Source organism: Leptidea sinapis, chromosome 10, assembly GCF_905404315.1.
Source record: "Leptidea sinapis chromosome 10, ilLepSina1.1, whole genome shotgun sequence".
NCBI classification, from domain to species: domain Eukaryota; kingdom Metazoa; phylum Arthropoda; class Insecta; order Lepidoptera; family Pieridae; genus Leptidea; species Leptidea sinapis.
Window position 1 is genome coordinate 7,857,429 of NC_066274.1, and position 19,610 is coordinate 7,877,038.

Here is a 19,610-nt window from a genome sequence, read left to right on the forward strand (position 1 = left end):
ACAGATTTCTTATTTTAGCTACCACAATCTTATTATTTTATTTTTAGTATACGACGACAGTATAAATAAATGCAGTATAAATATTATGAGTCAAAAACAAAAATAATAATTGTGTTTCTTAACATTAACCTGGACTTGATTAAGATTTTACTTCTGCCATGTGTTCGTAAGTATTCCGAAGAGCTGTTTCATCTGATTCCTGTCACCGAATTCCACCTTCACACGACACATCACAAGGTAGGATATCATCCCTCGGTGGTCCTCCACAAGGCGGTTTTTAAGGAGCTTTCTTCCACGTACTATAAAGCTGTGGAATGAACCTCCTTGTGCGGTGTTTCCGGGAAGATACGACATGGTTACCTTCAAAAAAAGCGTACACCTTCCTTAAAGGCTGGCAACGATCCTCTGGTGTTGCAAGAGAATGTGGGCGGCGGTGATCACTTAATACCAGGTGACCCGTACCCTCGTTTGTCCTCCTTTTCCATAAAAAAATAAGTACACAACATAAGTAAATTCAATAGACTATGCAAAAAAATTACCTTGACAGCAGGTCTCATGATGAAAGGTGCATAGTGATTCTTAGCCCATTTCGTAAGGGATATACTAAGACAACAGGTTTTGGTCTCCTCATCCGTCACCTCGGGATCCAGAGGTTGCCGTGACAAATCTCTAGTCTGAATAGAAAAAAAAACTATGAAAACACTACTTCTGGTTAACCAAAGAACTAATTAATATATTTTCACTGACAGTAAATTAAAACTAACCTTTTCATTTCTCCCATTTTTATTTCTAGATCTTTCTGGAAGCTTCTTCCTCGGCAATGGACTCTCTGGTAACAGGCAGCATAAGAGATCTGCTCTTGCTGCAGATCTACGGCGTAAGTCAAGAGATATCATTGCCGGAAATACTAAGAGCATTGAACCCAAGTTGAAGAGGAGAAGAATGGCAGCCTGAAATAAAATTAAATATTTGTTAACTTGTAAAATCAAAAATATATGATAACAGTATGAGAAGTTAAAGCAGGTATTACTATAGTATTATCACTATAATATTACTATTCAAATAAAATTTATTAACGATGCGGAACTCGAACCCGCGACCTCTCGCGTTTCGTGCGAGCGCGCTTCCAACTGGCCCAACCGTTCGAGTGAAGTAACGTTGAAAAATCTTGTATTTCTTGTTCAACTCTCAGGATCCCAAAAGTGAGGGTTATCACATTAAAAAAAATATAACAACTATTACAATTTTTCTTGAAAACTAATTTATTATTCAATTTGGATTTTAAAATCACATATTGAAATGCCTTAGTTCTCATAATAATGTGGGCACACTTGCAAAGCTAAACTTCACGTTTCATGTTATGCGTCTGTCGTGGCTTACAGAGTGGTTTATAGTATAAATATATAATAAAAAATACTTTTTATATTCTCACCTGTAAACAGAATACTCGAAAAGCTGGTATTGGTAACAAGGCAGCAGCCAAAAACGCCATTACGTTGCATAATGACGCTAACAACACGCTTAACCCACTCTTCTTTAGAACGAGACCAGTTCTCTCCTCCCTGGGCACATCTCCCGCTTGCTCCACGTAAGTGTGAGTGAGAAGAAACATATCCTGGACACCCAACCCTAGCGCTAAGAACGGGACTATTTGGGTACTTGATGCATTGAAAGGTATTCCTGTGAAAGAATAATATAAAATTAGACATGAACGTTTATAGTGTATAAAAGTTTTTAAAAGAAAAAAAATAAAGAAATAAAAGAAAAAACGTGTAAAAAAATCACCTAATAGAGCACAAAATCCTAAGCCTGCAGCTACTGTGATTGAAAGCAATAAAACGCCAGCAATACCAACTCCTGCTTGAGAACGAATTGGATCCTGCCATTGAATAAGTGTAACCGCAACATAAATTAGCTGCAAGTAAAATAAAACAAAATAGTAAAACTAAAATGAATAATGAAAATATATACAAAATAAACAAAACATATTGTAATGTAGAAATTACCATGAACATGTATCCCAGTACTATGTTCCTTAGTGAAACTTCAGAGAACTTTCCAAGAATATCATTCAGCGTTGATGTCGAAAACGGATAGAAACTGTAAGCCTGAGAAATTTGCCCGGATGTTGTTATTTTCTTGACCTCCTGAAATTTATAAATACATTTAAATAAAAGAATATATACTAGCGGTTATTCGAAATATGAAAGCAGTACAGTATTTATTCTGTATTATTATGAAAAGCTGTCTTTTGGTACCTGGTACGAGGGACAAAAGTGGCCAATTCTCTCCCGGCAAGACGACTTTTCTCCTTCGTACCAGGGACGCTTGTCAACCAGATGGGAAATAAAATCGTATATGCACCACGTGATTATCTCACGTAGGACATTGCCACCCGCAATTTTCAATATTCCGTGGATGAGAATGACCTACTTTTCTCCCTAGATGCGTAATATACTATTATATACTTACAGCAGAAAACTTTCTCTGCCAAGCATCCAAAACCGAAGCTGCCTTTTCCTGATTCCAGCCGATTTGATGAACTTTGTAATGGTCGGCCCAATACTCGTACATCTCTCTTTCTCCCATAAGCTGTACAACAGTCTGAAGAGCCTTTGCACTGCGTAGGGCTGAAGTGGTGTTTCTGGTTGCTCCACCTACTATCAGCTGCTCTGGCCAGTGCATGTACGCCGCTGCGAAACCGTAGCATCCGTGGGACAGCTCGGCCGCTACATCTGGAATCTAAAAATTTGGTCGATATTATGAAAGGAGCCTTCCTCACAATTACCTCTATACTTTCCTATCAAGCACACAATGATCTGCTGATATTTTTGTCTCCAGACATCAGCGACTTCAAAAAAGGCCAGAAACATCTCAGTAATAGCCCGATAAAGTTGAAAGTAAGCATCAGCAACGATGACAAGTTACTTTTAGAAAAAACTTATTTTGATTCCGATAAATAATAAAGCATATAGTTATGAATGGAACATTACTAAACAATGAGTAGAACGTCGTGTAACAACAAAGATATGCGCTTTAGTCCTAAGATATTCAATACGTTTAAAAAAATATTGTTTCTAGTAATATCTTCGTACAAAAATGAACCCCGTATTCCACACACCATAGATTCCAAAGCTAATATATAAAGCGTAACCCAAAATCAAGAAAGACATGATTTTAAATAACATAAATTCGCAGAAGTGTACGCTAGCAGGTGGGCCGGACAGCAGGTAGCTACAGAGATATTTCAATCTCCAACAACAATTTACGATTCCGAAGAATATTTGTGAGACTATTGATAATAGTGTCATTGTAACATTCGGAGCCGGCAAACGAGGTCCAATGGAGCATTGAAGCATGTACAATGCGCCCGTATAATACAGCCACGCTGGAACAATGCTCGCCGCGGTCCTTCGACGAACGTGGGTGGTAAGACCTTCACTCGTCCACAAAAACGCACCCAAGCCAACATCTACTGTATTATTTGTTTAAAGCAGTAATTGTTACAATTTACCTCCAGAGCTACATAAAAAGACGTCTCGCTAATGAATAAAATACTTCTGATTGATATAAAGTTGCTCCGATGTTAAATTTATTAAAGTTTTACTCGATATCATAACTTTCTCGATCGTTCCGAGACAGGTAGTCGACCATCTGCCGGTCGGCAACCGCCTTTCATCCTTATAACTGTTTCCAAATACATATTTTATTATAATGGTAGTTTGTCTGTATTTTAGCTTTACACACGCACACCGGAGCTGTTTTATATGTCGCGATGGTATGCGCTTTATTTATGTGATCGTAAAAATGTCGTAAATTGAACTCTTCATAAAAGAAGCGGGAGTAAAGCGGCCCCTAATGTGGGTCTCACGAAGCCGTAACGAATGGATCGTATACATCTCAATCACTCGGACCAAACAAGGAAGCAGTAATATACAGTTGGAGTCTAATGACGGTGACAAAAAACGTGCGGTCGTGAACCATTCGGGCACAACATGCAAAACATTCATAGAAAATTGAATTGTACGAGAACTTAATAGTTTGCTTTTAAGGCCTTTGAATACTGAAAATGTACTCTAGTTATAACTATTGGTCTATTAATGAAACTATTTTTAAAAAATATTATAGTATGTAGGTAATCGTTGAAACCTACTATAGCAATTCTAACTATATAATTGAAAGAAATAAACATTTCGACTGTTCCATCTCAATATATTCTTGATAATGTTTTATATGTTCCGAAGCACATTAAGATAAATTATTCATCCATAAAAAAATATTGACTTACATGACCAGACTTCTTGTTCGGAGCGGTGGCTGGGCAGTGTGGGTCTCTGGGGTCCAAGCACGGCTTCTTCATGTAAGCGGACGTGATACCAGCTCGCTTCATGTACGCCTCCATCGTGCTCAGAGGGAACTGGAACTTCAACTTCTTCACTTCCTCTATCACCTCCAAGGGATTGAGATGCGTCCATTGCAGCTTGTTCTTTAGATGGCTGTAAAATTAATGCTGTTGTTAGCATTTGTAAGCTTGTTTCATTAGAATAAAAGTTTTACAAGGGGGAGGCAACCTTTGCACAGGAAGCCGGCTAGATTGTGGGTGTGGTACCGGCGCCTATTTCTGCCGTGAAGCAGTAACGTGCAAGCATTATTGTGTTTCTGTCTGAAGGGCGCCGTAGCTACTGAAATTACTGGGCAAATGAGACTTAACGTCTTATGTCTCAAGGAGATAAAATTAAAAAAAAATTGCTTTTCCAAAGGAGTATTTAAGAAGTAGGTACATCGTGTTTTATCTTTCACAATGGAACCAGCCCTTGGTGTGCGAGGGTTACCTTCTTTTAGTACACTCGTATCTGGCCAGGTTTTTTTATGATAAGACGAGATATATCCATAGGTAAGTTAGTTAGTGAAGTTCCGAATGCCCCTTTGGGTCTTAGTCCATAAATAGCGGCGAATTATCATGATATAACATACAATCACTTATAACTCTGGTGTTACAAAAGAGTGTGGGCTGGATAAGCACCATTGAAGGATCCGTAAGCTCGTTTGTCCTCCTCTCCTATTAAAAATAATATCACCCATTCCTTCCTAAAACTATTGTACTTACGGAACAAAAATGGGATAGTCCGGTCCGAGTAATTTGGATCCTTCCCAGAAGCAGTCGAGCGGAGTTATGATGGCGCAGGGGATGACGTTGTCGATGATGGACTCGATGTGGTGGTAGCCCTCGAAGTCGGGCACACTGGGGCTGTAGCAGAGGTCCTTCAGCCGCCATTCGATGTCATACATATGCACCGTCACCCTGGTAGCTGCGTGGACCACCTAGACAAGCAACGACACAGTTATACAAACTAGCTGACCCGGCAGAAGTTGTTCTGTACATAATAAATAATATACTGTTTGTTAAGAATTTGTCAATAATATTTCATAACAGAATTATGTCGTAGAATATGCTCCATGTTTTTTATAATGAAATTGTTTCACAGCAGAACTGTCAAACCGTGCGTCAATGAATTATAGAAAATATGTCCATACAAAACATATATTGGAAATAAAAATATTTATCGGTCCCAAATTGAAATAAAAACTATCCTATATCTCAAGTTGGACTAAACTGCAGTCCATGAAGTAATCCTCATTAAAATCCGTTCATTAGTTTAGGAGTTCACTGGAAACAAACATTAGGACACTGCATTTATATATATTAAGATAAACCAAAAGCTTCTTCAGTCTTATTTACAAATAATCTTTTTATCGTCCTTCAAGAAAGTACACAAATACCAAAAAGATTGCTGCAATAAACAAAAAACCTGTTTCGCTGGCAAAAATACTAAAATTAACGTAATTGATACTCACTAATAGCACTTTGTACAATCTGTCCGCCTTAGGCCTCGACAGACAAGTGAGGGTAACCATTTTAATACTCAGCAAATACTCGTCTTCTACTTACGGTGTGATAGTCTTACCAAGCCACGATCATAAAGGTAACTTTGACTTTTAAAATTACAGCTCTAATTATGGAACGGCTGTCCTCTCCCACCTCTGTTTTCCTTGCCCCCATAATATCCGTCTCCAGACCGCCTTCATGATAGTTTCCTTTTATTAGGTTGCAGCATTTAAACTTTTCCCATAATATGCCTAAAGCTTTCCTATCTTTACCAAATATATAACTTCTGCTGATTTCTTTACGAACTAGAACGTATTACTTTATGCCAGTAGTATATTATGTAAATTCAATAAAATTTGAGCTAAACTTTTTACCTTTTCTTCAAAAAGGTTATCAAAACTACCTACCAACACTACATCTTCCGGTACGCCATTCAAGGACTTAACTGCCCCAATTGCCACCTGTCCGTCGATCTATGTGCCCTACCCACTGCCACTTCACTTTTGCAACCAACTAGCTTATGTCGGTGACTTTTAGCTTAAGATATCTAATAAGGAACTTTAATTTTTATATACTTATCACTTTAATGTATTCGAATAAAAACCGTTATAATAGAGTAATACATGTAAAGTACTGAAAAAACTTTTTCTAATTTTGCAAAATTCGCCCAGATTTCCTCGTTTTTCTACCCATAAACACAATAGTTACGTTTTAAAAACAGGAAATATGATCCAGATGCTAAAAATTAAACATTAACTCTAGGAACATAAATAAATATACAACATGTTGGCCGTTGGGTAAAAGCTCGTAAGTGTTGTTTTCTTAATGGCGCGCAACTTCAAGTGAAAGTCAAATATATTATTCAAATAGGCTTTAATTAAGCCCTTTGAATCGTCATTATAAATATGTAATTTAAATTACTGAATCTACTATATGTTCGGAAACGTTAGAGCTCTTGAGAAGAAGCTACAAGAAACTCAATGCCAATCTCGGCTTCAGTGACCTCACCATGATATAAATAATAACCATAAATATCATCAAAAATTTAATATTCGAAAGTGAATAAGATAAACAAAACTCTACATACCTTCAGATGTTCCAGTAAGGGTCCCGGATGCAAGAGAGAAACGTCTGGATCTTTGGCAGTTTGAATTATAAGTTGATGCGTGGAAGAGTCTGCCTCTCCCAAGGCTTGAGCGGTGTATTTTAATTCAGCTTCAAGTCTTCCGCCCTCTAGAACAATAAAAAGAATTAGAGATACTTAATTATTTTATCATTATGTATAAGCTGTAACTGCAAATTTTAACTAGTTTCCACTAAAAAATCTCGTATCACCAAAAAATCCCATAATAAAACTTGATATACTAAAAATAAAAGAAAACTAAATAAATTTAACTACAACACAATTTTCGTGAATCATGAAAGATATCCAGTAATTAATTAATTGTAGCGTATAGCCGTTAAAGTTTAAAACATTATGTTCGAGGGTTAGTTTAAATCATTATATACCAGTGGGAGGCTCTTTTGCACAGGATACCGGCTGTGTTATGGGTACCACAATGACGCCTATTTCTGCCGTGAAACAATAATGTGTAAACATTACTGTGTCTAGGTCTGAAGAGCGCCGTGAGCTAGTGAAAGTACTGGGCAAATGAGACCTAACATCTTATGTCTCAAGGTGACGAGCGCAATTGTAATGCCGCTCAGAATTTTTGGATTTTGCAAGAATCCTGAGCGGCACTACATTGTAATAGGCATGGCGTATCAATTACCATCACCTGAACGTCATGCTTGTCTCGTCCCTTTTTATAGTAAAAAAAAGGACGATCGTCGTCGTGTAGACCTAGAACTACAAGAACACCAATGAACGTCACCAATAACTTTTTGCAAACTGTAAACTGGTATAATTAATGCAGTCTTCGCGACATACCAACACGTACAACTGTATTAAAATCCATATTGGTACAGCAATAAAACTACATTGGCAAAGAAAAAGGTCGCAACATACAGGTGCCCAGGCCACCTTATACGTGATTAACAACTGCAAAAATTATCAATGCGTAATGACACAAATAGCGATTGGTTATAAATGAAACGCAATTATATACGCATTTACTTTTTCATCATAAGCGGAAATTACTACCATTTATGCGTTCACGAATTTGTTGTTTAAATTACATTGTCAGTTTTACTGAATGTAGAACACTGTCTTCATTGCAAATGACAAATCTGTTCAATACTTTTATATATTACTAGCTGATGGCAGCAACTTCGTCCGTGTAAATAAAGGAATTTTAAAATAATAAGCAAGTTTGGAATTGAAAATTATATCATGTTTTTTTCAGTTCCGTTTTCGCTCCCGTTCCCAACATATATGAATCTTATTTTGATTAAGATTGCTATGGAAAACTAAACCTATTATTGGTGTAGATATAGCTCATCGACGTGAATTTCAGTTTTTCACAAATCCCATGGGAACCATGGATTTTTATTTTAGCTCTAATCTATCGCTGTACCAAATTTCATGAAAATCGGTTGAGTAGCTCCGGCGTAAAAGCATAACAAAAATACTTACATTAATATTTATAATATTAGGTAGGGATAATTATCGACATTTCGAGAGCGTTTGGTTATGTTAATTTGATTTTGGAAAGGTTTTTTTTACTATTGTGAAGATTGGTAGAAGATTAAAAGGAGTCCCTTTAGGCAAGGTTCCGAAGTTACTAGCAGCGTTCCCCCTTTGAATAGCTAGACTAATTATTTGTCTGAGGTAGCTGCCAGCTCTTCGGTCTCCTGTGATATCGACTAACATTTTTGCTATTTCCATAAAAAGCCTCATAGCGCTAGGACCCCACGGACCAAGGGTCTCGACACCGAATGGGACAAAATCATATTCGGAGCCTAGACCCCTGTATTTGCATGCTTTAGCTATTATTATATAAATTACATACTATTTGTAATCAACAAAAGTTTCCTTTAAGTCCACTAACTATTTCTATAAATACTGTCGAAATGTCCACTCCTTCTATACCATAATAAAATATAGAAATTTATTTATAACACATGTCTGTAACATCAGCGTAGCAATTTGAGGAAATAAATCATTCGGACAAGTATTAGAATATCTTAATTAAGAGGACGGATTTACCATCTAATTTGATCTTGAGTGCGTCGACAGTCAACACATTTGGTAAGGGCGACTGTGTTGTAGTGTAAACACATTTTTCAAGCGATTTATCTAACTTGTGACTTCCCCTACGCCTAGTGCTGTCACGAGTTAATTAAAAATAAATTCCCAGGCGTTGAACTGACACGGTTCTTTATGGTTAGTATTAAAAGCTTGGATCATTGGACGGCACCGATATAGAGCATAGATTAAGCTGTAATTTCCGCAAATAATTCAACAAAACTACTATGTTTCGATTCGATTTACGGCCGAATGTCTGGTTACGGATACATTGCTGTCACCGTTTCATGAGAAGATCTTATATATTCATAGTTAAGTCCAATATAGATATAGTCGTATAGTAGATATAGCTTTATGTCGATAGGTTATTGAAATGTACGTAAGCGTAAAAGGATATATTTGTAGTAAGTTAAATTAAGGATAGATAGGTTACTAAAAACGGCCGTAAAAGGCATAACAGGCATTTATATTCTCGAAATTGATTCCTTTAGAATTCTTTGTGATGTCAATTTAATAATCTAGGTACTACTACCGCTTCGGAAACAAATGGCACTCTGAGAGAGAAGAACCGCCGCAAGAAAGTCTCCCAGCATTCTTTTTTTGCGCTCTTTTAAATAAAATATACAATATTGTAGTGTCATTGCTCTTGCTATAAAATATTCATAATCTAGTCCCAGTCTGTGTGATTATGATGTAGATATTAGCTGTGGAGTAGTAGGATTAATGGCACTGACATTTTTTAATAAAACATTTAAATTTATTTATAGATAATGCGTGAACAATGGCTGGTACTTTATTATAAAAGTGTATATATTTACCCTTAAAGCTGTTATGTAATTAAGCTATCATTTATTGGTTGCAGCATAGGAGATAAATATTTTCGATTGACAGTTGCGCGAACTCTCTCTCCCACTCTTCGACGACGAACACTTGGCCCAGTGGTTACGACCCTCAACTTTGAGTCTTAGTCTTAACCCCGTTAGATGCAAACTTTTGGATGCTGAATACAATTGTTACGTAGGCTTAGGCATAGACTTGTAGTGCTTGAGTATTGTGTATCAAATAAATATTTGAGTAACAGTAATAAGTTACAATATCGTAAATATGCAGCATCATTTATACTGGAGAGTTTAAGAAATATTATATACTACCTGACCCGGCAAACGTTGTTTTGCCATATAAATTGTATTGATCTTTTGCTTGCTAGTTGATAAGAGATGGCGCTAGTTGTATTCATCAGTAACAATCACAATTCTTTCATATTTTGTATAATTCACACTATAGTTTTATAAATTATAGCCTATGTGTTATTCTGGTGTGTAAGCTATATTATTGTAAAGTTTCATCAAAATCTATTCAGTAGATTTTGCGTTAAAGAAGTTAAAACATACATCCAGACATACAAACTTTCACATTTATAATATTAGTAGGATTGTAACAAGGATTTCTTATCCCCATATAAGAACTCATTGTTCTATGGTTGGCCGTCAAGCTAAAGTTAAAGAAAAAATGATTCAAAGTTTGAATATTGACGCGAATGAGAACATAATCGAATAATAATTGAATAACGATTCAGATTAGAGAATGAAGTAAAGTCAGAACGGTCGGCCTACGGCCTAATATTTAATATTTATAATTAACTAGCTGACCCGGCAGACTTCGTACTGCCTCAATCGATAAATAAAAGACCTAAATTTTTGTATAAAATAAACTTAAAACAAACAAAAGGAATCCTTTTTTAAGTGTGTAAGTTACTCGTGTTTTAAGGAAGTTTGTTTTTTACCTCCTGAAAAAGAAAGAAATAAAAATAAAAAATTTAGAAAGATATAAAAATTCTGATTAGTTATTCATTTTAAACTATTATTTTTATTTGATTTCTGAACGACGGGGGACACATCAAAGGAAAAACCAATTTGTTGTTTCTATTTAATTTAGCAGCATTTCCCTATTTATTCTTTAAACCTTCTCTGGACTTCCACAAATAATTCAAGACCAAAATTTGTGAAATCGGTCTAGCCGTTCTCATGTTATAGCGAGACTAACGAACAGCAATTCATTTTTATATATATAGATATGTTTAATAGAAAGTGAAAGGATATAAGAATAACAGAATATATAAGTTTGTTTTAATATTGAAACGATCCCGCGTGTGAGGGAGGACTCACACGCGCTACAATATTAATAAAAATAATACAAAACAATCAAATTATTGACATAATACTCACTAACAACGTAAAATACTATGCAACGATTTATGAACAGCATTGTGAATTCTTCTTTAGTGTATCTGTAGTGAACCTCAATACGCACACAGTTAAAATCATTAAAATTCTCAAGTTTATAACTGGATAAAAAAGAGATCAGTCAATGGACTGCTATATAATAGAATGCTATTTGTCTATATTTGACATGCTCGACATCATCCTCAACATTTACAACAATATTGGAAATTGTCTAAGGTTATTAAATCTCACCGGAGTTCCAACCCACGAACCATTTGCTGAAAGGCAAAATGAAAAAGCAAACATAGAATTATTCTTCGGTGATGTCCAAATTGATCAACTATTAAAGTTCCGAGTAAGGCCATAAATAAGGCGTTGATACGATCAGTGCATCTGTCGAAGTGACATACGAACTCCTTTCAACGTCGAATGATGCAAAAACGTGTTTCGTTCCCTTGAAAACGTTAAGTTTAGTTCATTTAGCGTGAGTTATCAAGATATGTCGTGAACAGTCACCCAATTAACACCCATGCTGATTTATTAATCGTTCCTGGCCTTTTTTGCGTTAGAGAAACGGCGTGCTTCAATGTGGCAAACTAATTAGTAAGCTTTCAATATTTAGTTTCAAAAGAATATAGTTCTTTAGCACGTACAACGTGGTTGACTGTACGTCTGACTTTCCTACACCATGAATTTTATTTATTTTGGTACTCAACTTGCACGCCTAGTACACATTGTAATTTGTAAGTTAAACAATGTAATATTTTCGATAGTCTTGCGTATTGCGCAAATACAAATAAGTATACAATAAAATAAAGTTTTCGGTCATATCGATATTGGAAATAGCTTATATAATTAATATGTCTAAATAGATCTCTTTCTGTTAGACAACCGATGAAAACAGGCCAGGAATATTAGTAGTGTGCGTGACAAGCTGCCTCTTACACTCGCGATTTGTATGACACCTTGCGTTAGTGTGCGTGAAATGCTCAAAATAGAGGTTAGTTCTAAAATAAATTTATTCGTAGTTTTCACAGCTCTCATAGTCTATCTAGACGTATAAACGGTGTAAGGGAAATGTATGCTGTTAGTTTTTAGGTTATCATATTATATAATTAATAAGCCAACAATAATATACTAGCTATTATCATCCTCATTCAAAGTCTTTTGGATATAGAAAGTTGTATTTAAAGCTGAATAGATCTCACTGTAACGCACATAGGCGGAAAAAGGCGACTACTTTGGTTTAAATTTAATAATACTTCTTTTTACAATTTTAATTCGTAACCGGATAATAAAGACATTGAAAAATCAATTGATCTGGTATAACGCATTTCGCTATCTTCTAGATACGGACATAAAAGATGGTCATCTAATGTTAGGCGATCCCTTCTCCTAAAAACAAAGACGATGATATGATTTGAGTTGTAAAGTATCACAGAAGGATTTTGGCAAAGTAATGCGATACAGCCTCAATTATAACAATATAAGCACTTTAGAAAATAGGCAATAACTTAAATAATTTATCCTATTATCCTTATTAGTGTACTGGTGAAGTTCAGGGAGTGAGAAGTAAGGAAGTCTTAACGAATAAAATGATATAAATAGCTTTAGTTAAGTATAAAGCGAGCGTTGCGTGTCGGATATTAGGGATTATCATAAAGTAAGTTGAGTGAAATCGGGCCCGGCTCGGCCACACAGAGCGCGGTCTATTTTAACACTTTCAGTCGTGGGCGCGATTTACAACTCTACAATCCGATCAGCTCTCTGCTATTGATTAAGTCTTAGTACTGGTTTACTAATTTGATATATACTCAGTGCATATCTAACATAAGCCAATATGAGAAACAGGCTGCTTTGTAAATGTAAAAATCTTGAATGGAACCAAAAGTCCAACAAATCATTGCGGGAAAGATAGCTGGTAATATATAGAGTTGTTGATGAACATAATATACAGTTTCTCGCAGGATTTTCTCAATAGAGACTCCTACCAACCGGGATATTTGAAGAGAATATAAATTGACCATTCCGGAGATACGAATATTTTCGACGTAATACTATTTATGTATACTGTAATGCATAGAAAACGATATGGTATGATATCTCTGGTGGTCAGTCCACAGGTTCGCCAATCACCAGACCCCACAGCGCTACAATAACAGTTTCCCACGCACAGGACGTCGATAGGCACAATAAAACATAATTTGTATTATAAAGCAACGAAACAGCGATTCCCAGAAAGATAAGTCTGGATGGCAAAAGTCAATTCGAATGTTGGGAATTGCATTCTCAATGCGTGCGCGCCGATAATGACAACATTTCTACTCGACGCGGTAGCCGTAGTCGCCGATCAGGGGCGGACGATCGCAATGAATGACGTCCCGCGTGGCACCGCGGCGCGGGGGCCGGGAGGGTTATACGTGCGCCTGCGCATGTGGTTGTGACCACCCGCGCACACTCCGAGGAGCCCGTGTGGTCTCCCCCCGCCCCTCGCGCACCTCAGCCGAGCCCTCTATGCAAATTAGCCCGCGTAGACAACAGATGGATGGCGGAATAAACAAACTGAGTCGTTTACTGGGCGCGGTTGTATGTTACAACAATGTAGCATCATACATCATTACACAAAGAATTGTCTATGTTTTGTATCGCTCAGAACTGGCCAACGGTAACTTTCATATTGAACGGTGAAAGCGAATTGACGATGTTCAGATTCCAACATCGAGTCTACAAAAAAAGTGAGCATTCAGTTTGGACTCGCGAAATAATTGGACAATGACAATATAATTTCGGTGATTTAAATGATTCGTTGGTACGGATGAATTCTATCTTCGTCATTTGGAACGATACGACGTCTTCATACAAAACAAGCGATAACCTGCCTTTTTTGTTCAATAGATTCTTTTTTTTTTTTTATCGGCGGCTATTTTACGTGAGCATATTTACGGTCAGCCGCAGGCTACAAAATTAAGTTGTTGGGCCTTTGGAGCTATTCAATATGGGAGCATTATTGTTATTGTGATGGAATTTTTAGTTAGGAATATCACGGAAGCCGTTTTTACTCCAGGCTTGTGATATACGAACATACTTCATTAAGATAGTACCTTCGATATGACAAATAAAAATTTATGAATATCAAATGGGTAGTCCATAACACGCAATAACCGACAAATATTCTGACAGCTATTTTAGCATAGCCTGATTTGTAATAAATTGCTAGTTTGATAAATCTATATACATAATGAAAATGGTCTATGAGGCTCAATACGCCTAAACCACTGATCGTTCGACATAAAACTACCACCATTCGATGCGAAACTCTATTCTTAAATATTACTGGTTTTCTTTAGTTTTCTTGCATCCCGACTAATGACACAACAAAGTTAGTTTCTCGGAAGTGTGGCAACCCGCATAGGAAGTACATCCCTTTTAATCTTTTAATAATGTACACTTCCAAACGGAACTTCCATTGAACTACGTCATCTAGAAGAAATTGAAAGTACAGCTCTCTTTGTGGAGGCGGGGTTAATTTTTTTATAATAATAAGGGACGAGAGGAGCAGGACGTTCAACTGCTGGTAATTGATACGCCCTGCCCATAACTATGCAGTGCCGTTTAGGGTTCTTGAAAAACCCAAAAATTCTGAACGGCAACACAATTGCGCTCGCCACCTTGAGACATAAGATGTTAAGGCTCATTTGCCCAGTAATTTCACTAGTTACGGTGCCCTTCATATCGAAACACAGTAATCTTATACATACATTTAACCTTTACTTTACATTACTGCTTCACGGCAGGAAATAGGCGCCGTTGTGGTACCCATAATCTAGCAGCCATTCTGTGCAAAGGAGCGTTAGAGATTTTGTGTATGGGGCCCACTTGATTATAAGTGATCACCCCCCATTGTAATAGCTCAGTAACAATTTGTTATTGAAAAGTGATACCTCTCACTTCTAGGATTAATTATACAAATTAAAGTTGTAACCAAAATTTATAAACGAACGGTTGGCTCAGTTGGTAAGAGCGCTCGGACGGAACCTAAGAGGCGCGGGTTCCAGTAATAATACGCAATTGATCAAAATATAGAGCTTAGTTCAGTAGTTATCTGTACGATACATACTTATTAGAACAACGATTAAACTTTAAAGTTAAATATAGATTCACCTGTAGCTGTGTAACTTAATCAAAACCTTCAAGACGATAATTTAACTTAAGCTTGGCATATATCTTTACCTTTACCAGGCTTACCAGAACATAATTCAGGTCTTTTAAATATAAGCAGGTACTTTTGAAGCTGTATTGAAACAAATAAAGACAAAAAAATAGTTAAAAATGTTTAAGTTTACCTCCGAATGGTCAGAAACTAGTCGATACCAAAACCTATTTATGGTGAATAAAGCCTTTTAAACTACATTTTAAATGAGTTAAATCGCGCTAATAAAGGTTACTTGAAGTTATGATAATTTTAATTGCATATTATGTTTCAAATTAGTATTCGATGCAATTACAATTTCTAAAACAATATTATTTAGTATACACTTATACTACAAATGCAGTATTTTTTATATAATTCAATGTTAATTAGATTTACATCCTGAATTATAAAACAGTACAACGTCCGCACAATTAAGCTACTATCAATTATCAATTTACATTCAATAAATTACAATAAGGGTCAATTCACATTGACCGGATGCATTTCGAAATGGATAGCCAACGAATTTGAATGTGACATGCATGTATAAGGGCCTGTCTACACCGCGGCTTCTATGTACTGCCGGCTTAATTCAGACCACGTCCTCAAGGCGGAAGCGGCGACACACACTTACTGGTGCATTCTAAAACTTGCATAAACCAGTGCGTTTATTGGGGTTCCCTACCCATAAGGAGCAAAAAAAAATATTTTTATACATAATAAGGTTTAGAGAGTTCTACGCTTTAAGATAATTTGGTTCAGTACGAATTTTATACTGTGTTTTAAAGTGAAAATATTATTATATCGCTTCATAATATTTTTTTCATGTATCGCATGTCGCTTTACAGGTGGCGGTAGTAGCCGTAGTAAAGGTGAAGTTGAATCATTAATTTCAACTACTTATTTCAAATCGGTTTGGTTAGACCTAGTTAGTAGTAGTTAGAGTTAGGCGCCAAATTTTAGCTCCGCTTCACGGGAGAGAGTGTGGATTCGAAACCATACACCTGAACAAGTGTTTTTATTAAAGTCCTATTACACATTTTTTTTGTTTTTTTTTTGAATATTTTTCTTTGAAATATTTGTTTTTAAGCTTTGTCCGTTAAAGTTTCACTTGTGCTATGTGTCCTAGCACACATTTCCATTTTTAACCAGCTTTTTATTAGCTTCACCTGTATGTATGTTTGTTGCTAACTGACTCAATAGGGCGCGATTTTGAGCCACTTTAAACCGCCTGATTTCGTTCAAACTTCGTAGAATTATCGAGAACCGATAACAATACATTAATTAGATAAAATTATTCCATTTTTCAATTTGCAAAATAAGATTTTAGTCAATTAATATAATTTTCATCTATCGTCTATAAGGAATTGACGGTAATTTTAAATTTCAAAATAAATTTTCTATTTTTTTAATTCGGTATTCTATAAAAAGCGTGTTTTTAAGTTTTTTTAAACTACTATATATTGGTATACAGAACCTTTGACGCAAATCCACGTGCCCGTTCCTTATACTGTTATTGCTTTGAGATTAATATCATAAAGAATTCTATTAAAACGTACCTTGAACCCAGAGCTGGTCTACTCTTGTATGTATTTGCGCAGACTTCAGGCCGACACAGAACGTTGATAAGACCAAGATGGCGACGAACAGGACTTTCCCAGCGTCCCCTTGAAGGAAACAGCCGAGGATGAAGAGCTGCTCCTGCAACCAGGCTCGTATCCACAGCGATGATCTTCCACCGTCAATATTACCCTATAAAAAAAGAAAGATCTATTAATAAAACAAATAAAATAATCAAAATAATTTATAGGCTAATTGCCTCATAATAATTGACAAACTATCAGCTAGCCCTAAACTAGGCATATTAAAATAATACAATATACCTACTAAAACACGCGTAAATATATAAAAAACCATAGATAATTGATACATCTAGATAGAGTTTCGTACTGCTAGACAACTGATGAAAACGGGCCAGGTTTATTACATTAGTGTGCGTGACAAGCTACGTCTTACACTCGCAATTTGTATGTCACTTTGTGTAAGTGTGCTCAAAATAGAGAGGTAGTTCTAAAATCTATTTTTTTAGACGTTTTTACAACTGTCATTGTCAATCTAGAGGTATAAATGATCTAAGGTGGCAGCATTGGAACATCGACCAATTTGGTTATACTTGTAAATGCGGACGAAGTCGCGAGTAACAGCTAGTATATCTAATGTATACGTGCTGCATTATGTGTAGCTACGCGTACCTATACTATGCTATGTAATTATATGTAGCTTCATAAGATACATAATAGCTTTAAGGGTAAATGTATACACTTTTATAATAAAGTCCCAGCCACTGTTCAGGCATTATCTATAAATAAATTTAAATGTTTTATTAAAAAAATGGCTCTGTCGTAAATCCTACTACTCCACGGCTGAATATCTAAGTGATCTGACAGTCTGGGACTAGATTATGATTATTTTATAGCAATATCAATGACAAAATATTGTATATTTGATTTAAAAAAGCGCAAAAAAAATGCTGGGATAATTTCATGCGCCGCTTCTTCTCTCTCAGAACGCCATTTGTATCCGAAACGGTTGTAGTATCTAGTATATTAGAAATGACATAAAAAAGATTTCTAAAGGAATCAATTTTGAGAAAATAAATGCCTTTTATGTCTTTTTATTTGCATTTCAGTTTTGCAAGGTATTTTCCTCGTAGTTTATGGTAAACGCAACAGCTTCTCAAGTGACGATCCCGACTTGAGCATCATTCACGTAAATATACACTCAGTGCAGATTAAGGTATTGAAACATTTTAAACGTTGGTGTAATTTCTTAGTTGATTGTGATTAATGAGTGGCGGAGAGAGGCGCAGACGGCGCACCGCGGCGGCCATAACCGTAGGGTTGTCAACTACACTGTATTTCAGATAAGAAGTGACGAGATGAGCAAGACGATCATATTGTCGTATGTAATACGCTTTGTCAACAAGAAATGCAGTACCGCTTAAGATTCTTGGAAACCCGAAATACTACGCCGTCACCTTAAAAAAATGTTACTGTCACTGTAACCAAGTAATTTTAAAACACATAATGTGTCAGGAATACCGCTTGGGACAGAGTAAGGTGCTCTTGCAAGCAATTCATCCATCCTCTGCCTTGGGTAGCCTTTCTACTTTAACTTATAACTGGTAATGATTTACTTTACTTGCACACATACAGTGATAAAAATGCAATTATGCGAATATTTTCTGTAATGTGTAAAACAGAAGAGCTTATATTATATATAACAATATAGCAGTGTATAATTAAATAAAAAGTATAACTATGCAACAACCTTGTTTCAAAAAAAACTATTCTTTCTGTAGATACAATATTTTTCATATTTGAAATAATTTGATACATTATTTTTCATAAATCGACAGCCCTAGTGCCATGGCGCCACAAGTTCCCTGAGATTACCGGCTAAATGGACCCACACATACATGCACTACAGATTATCAAATAACAAACTCATCTTGAGAATACATCCGTCATTCTGGCATTAGCTGATTCTATAGTTTTATCTGATAATAACTAAACTGCTTTCCGTTGATTTAGTTTTACCTGAAAAAGTTCAGATTTTCTTTAAAATCTTATTAATAAATATGGCAAAACAAAAAGAAGAAAATATCACAGTATGGAAATTAAAAAACAAAGCATGTTAGAGAAAATATTGTAAATAATAATATAGATCTGCTATGGAATGACGAAACATACAAAATTTTGCTACAATTGTTTAATTTTTACATTTTTGTATGCAGGTATCGTACACTCGCAACTGCTTCGCGTGTGCCATTAGTAGGTCACTCTACGTATAATATTACGTCTCAAAAACAAATTATGAGCACTTTTTCTTACCGGCATGTATCTTATAATCAGTAAACTTCTAATACTACTACTTAGTCAACAGGCTATTGGTCAAGTCACGATCACAATATAACGTTTACATTCGCTACTTCCGACTGTAGATTTATTTTAAGATCTGTGTGCTAATGTGGTATCTGAATGCATTCGCCTATATAAGCCGTGTATGAATTTTAATATGATCGTTGGCTCTAAAACATCGACTACGTCAACATTCTCTTGC

At 35.9% G+C, this 19,610-nt stretch overlaps 1 protein-coding gene across 1 annotated transcript in view; it reads right to left on the reverse strand.

Moving 5' to 3' along the window:
* Positions 1 to 19,610, reverse strand: part of LOC126966571 (protein patched) — a 37,777-nt gene that overhangs the window by 8,417 nt on the left and 9,750 nt on the right. Inside the window, exons 2-11 of the mRNA XM_050810698.1 lie at positions 17,048 to 17,240; positions 6,975 to 7,120; positions 5,108 to 5,322; positions 4,289 to 4,496; positions 2,473 to 2,742; positions 2,007 to 2,147; positions 1,786 to 1,915; positions 1,433 to 1,680; positions 765 to 950; positions 540 to 674 (exon numbers count right to left, since the gene is read on the reverse strand). Of these exons, the coding sequence (XP_050666655.1) occupies positions 540 to 674; positions 765 to 950; positions 1,433 to 1,680; positions 1,786 to 1,915; positions 2,007 to 2,147; positions 2,473 to 2,742; positions 4,289 to 4,496; positions 5,108 to 5,322; positions 6,975 to 7,120; positions 17,048 to 17,240 (1,872 nt within the window). The remainder of the gene's footprint in view (positions 1 to 539; positions 675 to 764; positions 951 to 1,432; positions 1,681 to 1,785; positions 1,916 to 2,006; positions 2,148 to 2,472; positions 2,743 to 4,288; positions 4,497 to 5,107; positions 5,323 to 6,974; positions 7,121 to 17,047; positions 17,241 to 19,610) is intronic.